Here is a 16017-nt window from a genome sequence, read left to right on the forward strand (position 1 = left end):
GGACAAAGTGATGTGGCGGCTCTTGCATCATTGCTGAGGGCTGAGTTTTGTCTCTGTTGGAGGACAGGAAATTCCTATCCTGCCCTTGCAGGTTGTAGCTCAGGGCCCAGAGGGTTCAAAGAAGGCAGACATTCGGTTAGAGAGAGTGCACGGTTAAGACACATGGTGATATCCAGACAGACACGGAGGGCAGAAGAGGTCAGCTGCTGGAGCTCTGGTGTCCCAGTGGTCTAATCCATACACACATAAGCTGGAGTATCTCTGGGTTCACTTTCCACTTCAAAGACTGCAACAAGGGTCAGACACATCCCCACCATCACAGGACATTAGACAGAGATAAGAAGCTCATGACTTGCCATTGACTGGACACCTCTCCAGAACTGTCAAAACAAAGTGTGGTCTGCGTGCAACTGTGTGCAACATCAATACTCTCAACAGAAGCTCTGAGCTCTTCTCTCAGAGGCACAACTCAGTTTTTATAATTAGTGGAAACCCTGTGGAGGTGGTGGTATAACACAGATTTGAAAAAGTGAAATAGAGCTGGAGGCTGGATGACAGACAGCACAGCCTCCAGCTACAGACCCCCTCCCTCCCTCCTTCCCTCCTTCCCTCCCTGCCTGCCTGCCTGCCTGCCTGCCTGTCTGTCCTTCTGTGTGCTGGAGTGCAGAGAAAAAGAAATCCGATCCTGTGTCTCGCTACAGAAAGGGGGTGTGAAGCTATCAGACGCAGTTAAATTGAAAACTCCTCTGGAAGTACTACAAAACAGCGGAGCTCTGAGTTTTGACATGAAAAAGGTAAGAGATTAGGCACTAAAAGTGAATCCAGCGAGATAAATCAAACTTTCAGTCAACTTTTTAACTTTACTACATTAGCCTCGAATTAAAACTGAGGAGCAATTCATGCTTGCGTGTTTTGTGAAAAAATAGGACTTGTCGGTAGCAGTACTATGTTTTTCTAACAGCAGACATCAGCTACCGCTCATAAACTTTAGGTTTTTTTTCCCCTCACAGCTGAAAAAGTTGTAAACTACTTCTGCCTTGATCTGTAATCTGTAATCTGCACTTTAATTTAGAAATAACACAAATTCATTTCTTTAAATCAGATTTATTTCCATTTATTGGTTGCTAAGTGGCTGCTGTTGTTTAATCAGATTATAACGAAGGTTTTCTACAAATTAAATCAAATGAACCGAAAAACTTGGAGAAAAAAGATAAAAGTCAAAATTTCATAAAGAGTGTCACGTGTATTTTGGTCATGGTATTAATCACTGACGGGATTTGCACCTGCATGTTACTTGACAACCAGTCTGGTTCCCACTAGAGGTAGATGTATTCAGTGAGGACCTTTCATTTCAACCCTCATTTCCCTGGTATATTCAGGTAGTATGAATTATAAGAATAGTAAATGGCAAATAAAAGCTGTTATTTGAACCTGTGGAGGTATTTCCACTCTTATTGACAACCTTGATAAAAGCCTCTGAATATACCTGTGTGACAGGGTTGGTTCAGGTCTCTGCTGCTGCTGTCTATAAAAGAAAGTGATTTATGCTCATGTCAATAGCCCTGAGAGAGGTGTTTGTTTAATAGGTTATGTGATAATGCTTTTATCCTTGTTACGCTGCTGTCACAAATATGTAATGTACTTGATGTATCTCCCTTTTATAATGTCACGTTCTGTCTCTCCTCTGTCAGTGTCAGGCTGATTGATAGTATAGTGGAAAATTACACTGATGCATTTCCCTGTAGACATAACAGTCATCGTCAAAGGGTATCATTTTGTGCTTGTAAATGCAATGCAAATGTTTAAAATCCAAACAGGCCTCATAGTTCCTCTTTATTTATTCAAACAATAGGGTAAAAATTAGATAATAAACATGTGCTTTTGAACTTCAGATCGTTTATGTAAAAGAAACCCTACAAAGAGTTAATTAAATTACTGTGAGGGCAGACACAAAAAAGTCTGTAAAATCAATGACAGATGCATAATATTCCTTTTACTGGGGAACTGATCATGTTAGCTTTATACTCTGCGCCAGGAAAAAGTGCATGCAGAATGAGTTATACAGGACAGTTTTACAAGTGATTGATTTATGCATAATTATTGTGATTGGCACATGATTACATCAAATAATGTAGCTGTCTGGATCCGTCACCTTATTAAATGAATAAAGAGTCATGACCGTGCCAGCTGTCTGAGAAACCGACTGGAGGGATTTTAAATATCCTCCACTAGTCAGTTACTCAAATTAGATGAATAATCCACGCTGGGTTTTTCTCTTTTAAAATGTCCATAACTTCAGGACTTTTATTCTGTTAAAAATAAGAAAAGGCAAAGATGCAGCTTTAATTTTCCTCTGCAGTGATGCATTTGCTATATTTAAGATGGGAACACTTGATTGTATAGTATGTTTATAGACAGCAGTCGAAAGATGTCATTTCTGGAAGCTGTAGATTGTAAAAATGGTCTATTAAGGGTTTGAGCTGCAGTATTGCACAAATTAACTACAGAGAGAAACCAAAGGCATGTTGGACGCTCAGGCAGGGAGTTTTCTCAGCGGTGGAGGAATGCTCAGGGAGGGACTATTGCAGATGGCAGAGGAAATAGCTCCACTGCCTGGAATGGAGCTCTTAAGCTCAGAAAACAAACTGTCAGTTTTAACATAGACATATTTTAGCTCTTAATTTAAAAACAGTCAGCAAAACTGGAGTGTAAGTCACTGATCTTTCTTCTTTTTTTTTTTTGGTACTATAGCAGACAATGACCCAGATCTTTTTATTAACTTAAGGCACTAAGCTTTTATGTCTTTCTCATTAAATTGTTTATATGAAATGTTTCTGTGCCTACGTCTGTTAGTTCTTTGTCTACAGCCACGCTCTGCTGAGTCAAGTGTCCTCAACGCTGTATTTTTCTCGCTTGATTGGTTAGAATCAAAAGTACTGCAAAGAACAATAAAAACCATATGGTGCAGAAACCATTATGTGGGTTTTAAAGAGAATATTCAATCCCAGACTTGTTAAAAATTTGTCCTTGCTGGTTCCCTCTATTTGTACATAAAAGCAATGTGGTGAGTTTTAATTAGATGTTGAGGGAGTGGTATTTGTTTGAATAGCTGATGTAAGTCTCCCAAAGCTAGGGTCCCTTTGATCATCAATCAAACATCTCTGGTATGAAAAGAAAAAAAACAAAATCCCTTGTTTCTCCCACTGATCAGGCTGTCCTCTCTCTCTCTCTCTCTCTCTCTCTCTCTCTCCATCTCTCTCACTCCAGATCTGACCCGGAGTGCCAGCTTATCAGAGAAGGAGCTCAAAGAGGCCCGAGTCAGAAGTCAGATCATCGCTGCTCAGCTCACCATCCCTTCCAACTCCAGCTCCAGAGGCGTGCAGCTCTTCAACCGCCGCAAGCAGAGAGTCAACGCCTTCACACTCGAAAGCTGTGGAGAGGGGTCAGAGGAGGACAGAGCGGAGAATGTGAGAACCGACCCCTCGTCTAAGAAGCTAACATGGGCAGAGAGGAGCAGTGAGGAAAAAGACAGGAATCTCAACTTAAAGAATAGCTCTACCAAGCCACTGTTCTCACCCCCACTACCTGTAAGGGTACCTGCAGTAGGTGATATCATGGAGGACCCAGGTAAAGATTTCCACAAAGAGGAGGACATGGAGGACAGTGTTATCCAAGAGAGACATTTCCTCCCTGTCAAGGAAGAGCAGGAGGAAGAGGAAGAGGCAAGAGATAAAATCCATGAGGACAAAGTCAAGGATGAGATTTCCGCTGGAAGTGATAGTACTGATCCAGTCGTGATGGGACATGTTGAGGGGGAAGTGGAGATAAATGGGGGCCACACAGGGCCAGCTCCCCAGGGACTGCTTCTTAATGGCTGCCACAGTGCCTCTGGACCTGAGAGGGCGTCTGTGTCCACATCCAAGCAGGCAAGCGCCATCATCAACAGAACTGCCAGGCCGTTTTTCTCACCGCCGACGGTGCAGTCTCCAGACGCAGTCAGTCCTGTCATGGACATCCCCCCTCCTCCTTCTTATACCACTCCTCCTCTCCCTGCTTTCACTGCTCCCCAACCTGTGGCGTTCTCGCCTCCACCTCCGCCTCCATCGTATCCCACACCTCCTCTACCGGCCTTCACAAACCAACCGCCGCAGGCCTACTACTCCAGTCCACCTCCGATGTCTCCTGTGATGTTGCCTTCCTCCCCTCCACCGTCCCAGTTCCCTGCTTCTTCCGGATCTCATTACCCATCCATGCCTCATTACGGCCCTCCCACAGCACCAAAGCCTTCCACCTTTGTTCCTCAGCCCTCCGGAGAGAGGAAGCCAATAACACAGACCAAAACAGGAATACTTGAGGAGGGGGCTGCCGCTGCCAGGAGGGCAAGTAGGAAATCAATGTTCACATTCAAAGAGAAGCCGGTGGTAGCTCCGAACCCTGAGTTGCTCTCTCTGGTGCAAGGGGTGGATGAAAGGAAGAAACACGGACACAGATCTGTGCCTGAGCCAACATCTGAGGAAGAGTTACTGGCTCTGGGTGCAGAGGCCTCCAACTTCCTCGCCGAGGAAGAGAACAGGGCAGAGGAGGCTAAAGCTCCAGAGTGGGCCTCCTGCCTTAAGAGCTCCAGGACCCGACCGAGGTCAGAGCACAGGCCAGAACAGACCCTTTCCAATGTTTCGGGGAGGGGGGCTGAGCTGTTTGCCAAGCGTCAATCCAGGATGGAGAAATATGTGGTTGAGAATCAGAGTGCTGGACAAATGAGGTCTCCTTCTCCCACTATGTCTCTGCCACCATCTTGGGTTTACCCATCCAACATGCCCGGCAGGGTCAAGGCCATTGCTAAAAACTCTGACATGAGCACTCAGCTTTCACAAAACCTAAAGGCCCAACAAGCAGTCAAGCAAAAACCGAGGCAAAAACCTCCAGCACCACAGCCAGTTCCAGAGCCGACTCCTTTAGAGAATGGATGCTCCAAGATAGAGATGGACCTATCGAGGCACCGGCCCTACCAGCTCAGCTCATCCCTCTTCACCTTTAACCCAGTCAAGGACCCCATGAGTACACTACCCAGAGGAGCACCACAGGCCAAGAACCTGATCTCCACCCAAACCTTCCCCAGACAGACTTCCTTACCCAACAACAGTCCCTCTCACTTCAGTGCCCAGCGGATGTCTCCTCAGGTGCCTCTCAGCCCCACAGGAGGAGCAGAATATCTGTCTAATCCAGCGTCTGGGCAGCCAAGGATCAGTTCTCCCATGCCTGCCTTTTCTCCAGAGCGAGTGTCCTCTCCCCGGTCGGGAGTCCAGGCACCAAGGCCCACGTTTTCTGCCAAGAAGGCAGGGATTGCGCCACAGGTGTGGAGACCCTCTCTGTTTCATTTTTAGAGGATTTGTTTACATCAGAGGGATTGGATCTTTTGTAGAAATTACACACATGCTAGTGTTAGAAGGCTTAAAATTTTACAATTTACTGCACTTTTTACTTAAACTCGTGCCTTCTTCTTGTGCCTCCTCTTTCTTTGTACTGTCTCCTGCATTGTAGATACATAATAGAGTGGAATATTTTTGTGTGTGAAATGTTAAAATTCTGAAATATATCAAAAAGCAATTGCTCTATAATACAAGATACATATGCTACAATTATTATTAAGTCCAGACATTGTTAATTGTCAAGTATTCACACAGTATAATCTATATCTTCCAAAATTACACTGAATTGCACTGAATCTCTATTTGTTTATTTGCCACATGAAGAAACACCCAGAAAGCAAAAAAAAAAACTCAGTTAAAATAAAAATGTGCCTTGACGTGATCAGATAAGTTGCCATATCCAAAGCCGCTATGCACATCAGCTCTCAAAAACGTCCATTTTCACTGCGTTTTAAAATATAATGAGAAACAACCTCACACTTTTTCCACTTTGTCTCCAAGTTCTGTGGGCACCAGGGTGATGCTGCTTCACAAAGCACTTTAACAGATGGTCTGGCATCTGCTTTATGATCTATGATTTGAAATTTAATGCTGCTCACTGACATGAGAGTTACAGCAAGAGAGCTCCTTTTATGTCTTTATGTCTTCAGGATAATATACTCTGTTTTTCCAGCATTTTCTACCTAAATACTGTAGACTATGCAGTCGTGTACTCGGATTCCTTGATGTTTCAGATATGCAGGCTGCATACTAATTTGCATCATGGATCTACGTATGAATTGTTTATGTGACTTAAAGCAGTAATTCCAGAAGTATTCAGCCATCAGTCACTGTTGTTTTAGACGACACAGTTCATGCATGTTTCATTTCATAAACCTTGATTTACTGCTCTCTTCTGCTATTACCCTCTCTGTTACGAGTGATTTTTCCTGTGTTAAAGTGAATCTTTCCTTCTCTGATTAAAGCTTTATGCTAACACTCTACTGTGACCTCTTTCTCCTTTTTCTTAATTTCAACTCCACTGACTTCTTTCAACCATTTAATTTCGCTATTAAATGTTTGCTATTTCACTTTTCTGCCTTTCTTGCAATCACTGCAAACACTTGAATATCCTAATAAATGTAATGCCTCCGTTTAGTACACAGATTTGCAAAAGGAGGCAGGTCTCCTTTTGAAACACATATGTGACATTTAAAGTTCAAAGAAAATTATTTCTGCTTGACACTGGAAGGTATTTTACACTTTCATTAGAATCTGGGTAATTTGTGTTTGTGTGAAGACCTACCCCTCGGTCTTGTTTCGTCTTCAGGGGCTCAGACATACCGACAAATGATATGACCCTTGACCTGGGCCTTCTGTCTTCCACAGATGCCCTGAACTTTTAAAACATGAAGACTGACATTCATCTTAAAAGACCATAACTTCTCAGGATACTGATCTCAGCTGTTCAGTCTATAACTCTATACTGTCTTTCATATTATTATCCCGAGGAGAGACAGTTAGTTCTTAATTAGTATGTGCATAACATGGAATGCCACCCCTGCTTCACTTGAGTAACTTCATATCCCTGTAAAGGTTAACCACCTTAGAAAAGCCATATGACAGTAACCTGAGAGAGACACTAAAGACTGGGCCTATGCATACTGGTGGCCTGGCTTATTGAAGAAACACACACAGGAGAAGCCAATACACTCAGATGACCTGACTGCCACTCGGGCTCAGACTGTTGTCAGACTATTCTATCAAAACAAATTCACTTAAGAGCTATTATTAAAACTGATCTTAAGGAATAGGTTTGTGAAATTTCACAGAAAAACGTCTATTTATTGTGAGTTTATTTAGCGCATCAACATTGTCATGAAACTTAGTATTTAAATAATAAGGACATATAATCATAAAGTTGTACAGACATTAATGACTTTTACGGTGCATGTTTGTGTTATAGTTGTGTATGCAAGTTTTCCAGAGTCTAAAAACATTATTTGTCATTGCCAACAGACACCAAAGGACTCCCCCACTGTTGAAACTTCCAGTGAGATTCCTACAGCTACTAGGACGCCCAGTCTCAACAGACGTGTCAGCAGCCCAGAGGGTCCCTCCACTGGAACCTGGACTCCCAGCCTCCAAACTAATCGTCCTTCCACCACCGCCTCAAGCTCCTACCGCTCAGTCACTTCCCCTGTCTCCTCTCCTAGGGGAACAAGATGCCAATCCCCTATGGCCAATCAAAATATCCAATTTTCCAATGTTACCTCCACTACAACATCCAGACCCTTCCAGACATCTACATTCACCTCTCCACGCTCGCCTCCTTGGGGTTCGAGATGTCAGTCCCCAATGGTAAGCCAGAATACTTCCACTGTCGTCTCCACTTCCACATCCAGACCCTCCCAAAGCGCCACAGCCACATCCCCACACTCTCCTCCTTGGGGCTCAAGATGCCAGTCCCCGATGGTGAGCCAATCTGTCTCCACTTCCACATCCAGACCTTCCCAAACACCTACAGCCACATATCCTGTCTCTCCTCCTTGGGGGTCACGTTCCCAGTCTCCTGCCCTCTCTCAGACCAGTTTATCATTCCCTGCAACTAAACCTCTGTACGCATCCTCTGCCACCTCTCCTATTCCGCCAACCAAAGACAGTCGCTGCATGTCCCCCACTGTTAATAACATAGACTCGAAAGCCAACCATCGCCTCCTGGCGAAGAACATCATTAATGCAGCCAAACGTAAAAACAGCCCCTCCCCCGGTGCACTTAGCGGCCACAGCCTCCCCATCTCACCTCTGGGAAATTCTGGCTACGACTGTCACAAACCACCCATCAGCCCGTTCCAGTTGCGGGCACTAGGCGCCCAGTCGCCTACCTTCACCAGCCCCCCTCCCACCCCAACACAGAGGATCTGCTCCCCTGCGAGGCTGTACAACACTCGCTCCCTCACCGACTCTGATGCCTCTGTTGAATCTGAAGACTCGGGCCTCCGATCGCCTGGCCTGCACTCCTACAACACCTGTCCCCGCGGGTGGGGCGGTAGCCTTAGGGTGAAGAGAAGCACTGTCTCCACTGACCTGTGAGGGAGAGATTCACTGAATATCAATTAAAACATAATTTCAGTTTTCATAAACTTTTGTGCCATTGGATCAACCAATAAAAAAATTTTCTGATGAAGATTCATCAGACTAATGTTAGACAAGTTACCTACTTTGATTGCCTGTTCTGGACAATGGTAAATATTGTATCAAGGTAGTATTAATATTTTATATGACTCACATTCATAGTACGGACTGACAAGAACAAGCTTTTGACATAACGCAGTTGCTGTGGCTTGTACGCTTCTTAAATACCAAAAAGTGCAAAGACTCAAAATAACCAAAGATATTTGAATTCACTCTAAATGAATGTTATGCTTTTTACATCTTTACAACAAACATACCTTCACAGTCACTATTACAGTTAAATCATGTTAAAGTAAAGGAGTACCAGTATTGGTTTTGAATGTTATTAACGAGTTATCTTTATATTTGCTGGTCTTATGCAAGTGGGAAGAGACTTAAAGTTTTAAGGCATAGAAGGGACACACAAAGTGAAAATTGTGTAAATACATATCTTGTTGGACTATACAGTACTTAGGTTGAGGCATTCTCCTTGTTCTGTATTAATAATGGATCAAATTTAACTACACAGTGAATTCATAATGAATATTGCTTTTGACAACACTAGGTTAAATGAGTTTCCATTATTTTTCCATGACAAAAACACAGTGGTAGATAGGACACATGGTATTCACATTAATCATACATGGTCTAAGTATTCACCACAGTTTATTATCCATTTTAATTAATGGAAAATAAATAATATGCATAATTATCACAGTGCAATAATCAATTTAACACAATATATATACAGTATGTTGCTTTATGTACTGCATTTGCTGAAATAAATGTAAGGTTTACAGACAGATTGACAAAGAGTGACAGAAAAGAAAAGGCAGCGTTGAGTGTGAAGAGTTATGTAAGGGTCAGATGGGGCATAGACGCACCTGTTCAATCAAACACTGTTTCCATGTTTCAGGAAAAATATTCTAAGGTTTTTTTAGCTCATTTTTAATTTGATGATGTTATCTGTTAGCAAAATGAATGGCATATTGATTGTAATAATCATTTTGGAGATGTGTGTATTGCTAGCTTTGTTGCTTTTGCTCATCACAAGTCATTTTTTCATATCAGTAATGTCTTTAATGAGGAACAGATTAATGTATTTTGTGCCTGTACTTAGTACAAAGTGCCTGTTTCAGTGAGGGTTAGAAGTAAAGTTGTAAGTTACACAAGTGGAGAAGGTACAACAAGATGTTATTGTTAAACTTCCATGGGAAAAGGGTGAGAAGAATGTTGTATGTTGTGAAATATTATATTAGTGTTTGTGAGGAAAGGGTCTGTGGAAAGATATGTATTTTAAATACATATGAAAGTCTAATGTACATTATCTTTAACTTCTGAAGTTTTTATACACGATTTGCACTTCTATTCATTCCATTTCAGCAGCTAAGTTCACATTGTTTAAAACTTGATTTGCTCAAACAGGTGTCATTCACAATAAAACCAGCAGAGAAATATCCTACTGTAGAAATCAGAACATTCCTGCACAATGCCACATGTTGATATGATGGTGGCAAGTAGCTGTAAACCTGACTGATGCTGACTTTAGACCACAGCTAGCGCTCTGTTTCAACTGTGGGAAAACTGAAAGCCATTTTACACCATTCCCATCTTGCCCAGTCCTGCACCAGCACACACAACAGATCATCCCTTCATTCCCTGGCATGCAGGCCAAAAGCATCAGCACATTTCTAAATATTCAGTTTGTCTCTGGAGTGACAGGGACACCTGCTACATGGTGACCTGGCTCCTGCAGCAGGATTAAGCCTATCACTGTCTTGGATTGGTTTCAACCTGCTTCACCTCTGGACAGACCAAAAACTGCCAGCATCTAAACACAGAGAGGGATCATTACAGTTTTGAGTTTTTGTTCTTTTGTTCTGTGATTGCATTCCTGCATGCTTTCATTACAGCTCATGTTGTATTTCATAACTGTATGATTTCTGAAAATGAATGCAAAATAAAAAGTGATGACACACCATTTTAAATAATTCATAGTTTGTCAGTTGTTTCATTATTTTAATTTTATTATTTCACTTAATACTTAAAAGATAAATAAATTGAATAAATGAACTCAAAACAGTGATAAAGCTGCAATGAATGTAAGCTCAAGTAGTAATTTCCCCCTTTTTTTTAATATACCAAAATTAAATATCGGGCAGTAAGTCATTGGATGCACAACAATCCATATACAAGAGGATCCACGCATTTATATAATCAAATTAGTCTCTTTATTATTTAATTAATTTATCCTTTATTGTACACTTGGAGGATAAAGCTATTGAATTGAGGACCACAGTAATTCTGTGCAGTGCTACCTAAACATGGATTAATGTTTCATCCTTACATAACCCCTTACGGCACTTGAACAGCCCTTCCATTAAAACTGTCAATACTGTTAAAAGTTTTTGATGCAGTTTGATAGACCTAGTTGAAATGAGGTGTTATGAAATGACAATTTTAAGTCATACAAACAAAAAAACTAACAAATGCTTACAAGTTGTTTATAGCCCAGAGTTATGACAGGCATAACCACATCATTGAAAGACTTGTTTCTTTGGTTTTAAGTCTAGTGCTGAGCTCTATTGTCATTGAAATATACAACATATTTGTGGTGATCGCTATTAGACTGAAATGCCCCAGACAGCAACTCCTCGGGGTAAAAAAAAGAGACCAGTCGCATTCATGACAGGTTCATAGACTGCCATCTGTAGGGCTCCAGATAGAAGTTCAAATGAACGGATTCTGTGAATGCAACAGTTTCCCAAAAGTTTATATATTCAACCATGGCCTCTGTTTTCTTTTCAATCATATCATATTATTAAAATGAGGTAATCTCTCTTGCAAGAAAATTATAAAAATGTATCAAAGTAAGAATGAATGTCATTCCTAATAGACCATGTTCACTGCAGACATTTTAATATGCTATAGGAGGTAAAGCACAGGTGAAGTTAATTACAGTAATGAATGATGGCTGCATTACATTTAGTTGTTCTGGCAAGGCATTGCTATTATGCATGCTTGCATGGTTACCAAAGACATCATTAATGATATTATTTACACCTGTGTTTTTATTGCAATGACAAGTCAGAACGTGTGTTGTAATAAAAGCCAATACACTCCCTGTGTCAGTGCCTATATTAATCATATTTGCAGTGACCTTCATTTTCAGTCACAATGTGGTGAGCATCACCACTAACCTGTATGCACACTTATTATGTCCTATGATTCGTATAATAGCACAGCAGCTGTGTTGAAAAGAAGGTAATATCCAAGTGTTAGACATCACACATATCATTCAACTCAAAAAGTGAAAGGCTTGCAAGAGAACTGCAAATAAGGTGTCATACAGTGAGCAGCCACTCAATAGGCTTGGGAGAGAGACATAAACACAAACAGAACAGTTTCTCCTTCACAACTCTTCTCATTTTGTTTTTGCACATTTGCATTGTTAAGTATAAAGTAGACCATAAAATAAACAATAGTCTTCGTTCTATTGTTTAATATAACAAATCTACTATGGATGGGGAGACTAACAAAAACGTAGTCTGTGAACCATGTAATTAAAAATAATGTTGATCTTTTTTCCTCAGTTTTGCATTAATTTAATTGTGAACCTTGGAGGTTCCTGCTGCACCTGTGCATCTATTAACCTTAATGTAGCACTCTACCCTCTCTGTGCTCAATCTAGGAGAGTAAAATTAATATAATTTATTCCTCGCTCCTTTTGTTGACCCAGTGAGGTGAAGACCCTCACTGAGACACAAGATGCCGCTCTTGAGGTGAAAAGGGCGAAAGGCAGCGCAGTGGTTTCCTCGTTTGACAGCAGGGCTTGTTTTACAGCACAAAACAACAAGGATGAAGATTTCAAGCGACGATGCAGCAACAGAAATAATGGAGGAGACAGTTAGCTGAAAGCTCCTGACTTTATCTCTTCATCTCCCGGTGTGCGCTACGAAATTAACGCCAGGCAACTTGAATATCGACTGAACTGCAGATGAATGCCTGTGCCTTAAGTGCCCCTTGATTTGTTGTTGTTAGCCGCTAATGCTAACCAGATAAGTTGAGAGCTAGCTGGCCTAGCAAGCTAATGGGTAAAGCCAGGAAAAGATAATTAGCCGCATATGTTTGGTTTACTTAGTGCTGTTCGGGCAAATAAACTCGGCGCTGTTTAGCTAATGGAGCCAGCTACCCGTGGCTTCAGTAGTTCAAGAACTGCAGCTTTGGCTAAGCTTTTGAAGTACCAGTTGTAGTAGTTAGTAACCTAGCTTACCCGTTAGCCACCACTACCCTTGGAAGAATGAGTAGAAAACACCATCATTTAAAAGGAGCAGAAGTCAGCTGCTGTGTGAAATACTTCTTATTTGGATTCAACATTATATTCTGGGTAAGTAAATGCAGTTTTTGTTTGGTTTGCCTCGTTCTCATAAGACAAGTGACGTTAATGTGGCTAACTTAAAGTATAATGAAGTGTTATAACAAATGGGGTTAGCACAAATTGAACTTAAATTATCCTTTAGGTTTCACTATTATCGTCATTACTTAAGTTAGTTCAGTTAACTAGAAAAGTAGTTTTCTTCCTGCCATGTGATGTTATTGGTTTGGGTTGTTGTTAATGTGTGGTAACTGGCATAACAAATTAGCTTGATTGACGTAGAGTGAGAAAGATTGATTTTTACTGCAGGACAGTAGATAGATGTGCGGGAAGTCTTTAAAACTAGCTCAAAAGTTGTTGCCATGACTTGAAATACTATATTTAATAACTTAAAGCAGACCACTACCTTTACTATGTCTTTTACTGTGGGTAGTAGAAACGTTTCCCTTCATTAAGCTTATGAAATGAACAGCTGGCTAATAGTGACGAGTAAATCTCATATATAACCGACCTCTTTCGATACTTTACTGGCTGATTAACGTTTCTAGAAGAGTGATTGTTTGATAATGTGTCAGGGTGGTTGGTGGCGTGGACAAATTGTAAGCATTCAGGGACCAAAGCTGGGCAGATGCTGGTTCCCCTCCCTGCTTTGACCTGGCAGTGAGCAGTGATATCATTGTGTTTGAGTTTGAGGAATAACTTGAGACTCATCTGTATTGTTAGGCCAGTGGCAAGTGAGCCCACATCTCCTTTACAATGCCCAACCCCTCCATCTTTATCCCCCCTGAGTCTGAAAAGTTCCTCTGTTCAGTCTCCCTCACCCCTCCCTCCTCACCCGTCTGCACTGCCTCTGTGCGGCTGGTGTCGTACAATGTCTGTGGGTGAAGGAATGGAGTGTATGTGTGCTGCCTCCAGAAGGTCTTCTCACACACTGTTTGAGCCACACGGGCCTGAATACCACCCAGCCCTCCTCTTTTCAAGCACCCTTTTCACTCCCTCCACGACTATAGTGCCTGGTCTCTGTGGGACAGCATTGTTTTTCTGCACTCACACACCCACAAACGTACAAAGAGGGATGGTGAGAACAAAGACTGGGGGGAGCACCGGGTGTGATTCTGTGTTTTCTCCCCTCATATGCTTGTTCTCTAGCACTCATTAGGCACATGGGATCCACATGCAACTGACTCTCTTCTTAATCATCCTCCTTTCATCACCACCTCCTCATTCCTCCCCCTTCATAACGTAGGAGCATTACACCATACCTGAGTCTTGTCAGGTAATATGAACTGCTAAACATTCTTTCATACGTTTCTTTTATTGAAAATGCCCAGATACATTTTACAATTTTACTGACAATGAAAAGTTCTCTGTAATTCAATTGGACTGAGCTATCAACCAGGAAATATTGAGTCATAGGGCTGTAGTGTTGTGTCTGACTCATATTGTGTTCTTTCAGGCTGTTTGACACTCAGGCCAAGCTAAAAGTCTTGTGTCTGAGCTCTCTGTGAAACTGTGGAACAAGTTCCAGCTCGCTGGCTGTTTCCGTTAATAATCACCAGAAGATGTTTTCCTCTTGTCTGTGTTCTGCGAAACTGGATTTGACAGACAAGCCAGCGCGTTGCCGAAATACAGAGAGATGGGGTTTATTCTCCACAAATCAGCCCATTTGTCTTTCCCATAGTGATCTTGTCAGGCTTGAAAATGCTGCCTAAATTGAGACAGAATGCTTGTAAGACCCTAAATATTTTGAACAAAATAGAGCAATAAAACCCAGTGCTCTTCTTCTGTGTGAATTCTTCCAGCGCCCCAGCTCGCTGTTGACAGCCAGGCATTCTCACCCAAGAACAACACACCTTCTCTTGTCCTTAGAATAGACACATTCTTCACATCCACTTAATTAATCACATTTTCTGCCTGAGCTGCTGAAATGTTTGGAAGCTCTGCATGCTGTAATTAAGAGCTTGTTAAGCTGTAACCAAGTTGCTGTGTTGGTTGGATGCAGCTTGTGTGTTATTAGCCAGCTACAGCTCTAAGTGTCTGTTCACATTTGGCACTGAAACGTGCGTTGGGTGATCACATCACAAGTGGACAGCAGTAGAGAAGTGTCTTCAAGTGTGAATGCAGCCACTTGAAGACACATTGAGGTCCTTTCACCCGTGCCACATTTAGCAGTAGTCAGGTTTGTATGCAGTATGCATCTGTGAATGCATTGAAGGAAAACATAGTATACTTTTTGCCTGTGTGTATACTAATGCTGAAATAATTAGCTAATTAATCGATAAGTCAGCCATTCAATTCATTTAATTAGTTTTTCAGGTACTGGTTCCAAACCTTTGCTGGTTCTAGCCTCTCAAATGTGAGCACTTGATGCTTTTCTTCCTCAAATGGTCAAAGTGTTAAAAAGTAATCTGAATATCTTTTGGTGTCTGGATAGATGATCAGATAAATGTATATTTTAAATGTATTGCGCTCTAGGAATTCATAACAGGCATTGTCACTATTTTTTGGCAATATTTTAAGAAAATGATTAATCGATTAATTAAGAAAATAAGCAAGTTAATTGATATTAAAAATAATTATTTGTTGCGTCGTCAGTGTATAGCATGATAAACTTCCTGAACACAGCTGATGTACACTCACTGAGGACGTTATTAGGCACACCATACTAGAACTGGGTGGGGCCTCACTTTGCTCTGAAAACAGCCTGCGTTTTTCATGACATGGATTCCACAAGATGTTGGAAACATTCTTTTGAGATTCTGCTCCATGTTGACAAGATTACATCACATCGTTTCAGCAGGTTTGTCAGCTGCACATTCATGCTGCCAATCTCTCACTCTACCACATCACAAAGGTGTTCTTCTGGATTCAGATCTAGTGACTGGGAAGGCCATTAAAAGCAACAACACTCTGATATGCTGTGACATTCAAAGCATGATTGATTGAAGGGGCCTAAAGTGTGCCAAGAAAACATTTCCCACATTGTTACACCACCACTAGCCTGGACTGTTGACACAAGGCAGACTGGGTCCATTTGTGCCTCAGCAGAAATCCAGATTCATC

At 41.6% G+C, this 16017-nt stretch overlaps 2 protein-coding genes across 3 annotated transcripts in view; both read left to right on the top strand.

The window, feature by feature from the left end:
• The window catches only part of synpo (synaptopodin), a 17169-nt gene extending 6599 nt beyond the window's left edge, over window positions 1-10570 (top strand). For both annotated transcript variants that reach the window (XM_023402189.2, XM_023402190.2), the window contains exons 3-4: window positions 3268-5351; window positions 7425-10570. In XM_023402189.2, the coding sequence (XP_023257957.1) occupies window positions 3268-5351; window positions 7425-8498 (3158 nt within the window). In that variant the 3' untranslated portion in view covers window positions 8499-10570. The remainder of the gene's footprint in view (window positions 1-3267; window positions 5352-7424) is intronic.
• Window positions 10571-12396: 1826 nt separating this feature from the next.
• tspan17 (tetraspanin 17) overlaps window positions 12397-16017 on the top strand; it is a 20500-nt gene continuing 16879 nt past the window's right edge. Inside the window, exon 1 of the mRNA XM_023402151.2 lies at window positions 12397-12966. Within this exon, the coding sequence (XP_023257919.1) occupies window positions 12880-12966 (87 nt within the window). The 5' untranslated portion in view covers window positions 12397-12879. The remainder of the gene's footprint in view (window positions 12967-16017) is intronic.

Source organism: Seriola lalandi, unplaced genomic scaffold (genome assembly GCF_002814215.2).
Source record: "Seriola lalandi dorsalis isolate HSWRI2012SDOR001 ecotype SW California unplaced genomic scaffold, Sedor1 jcf7180002053898, whole genome shotgun sequence".
NCBI lineage: Eukaryota > Metazoa > Chordata > Actinopteri > Carangiformes > Carangidae > Seriola > Seriola lalandi.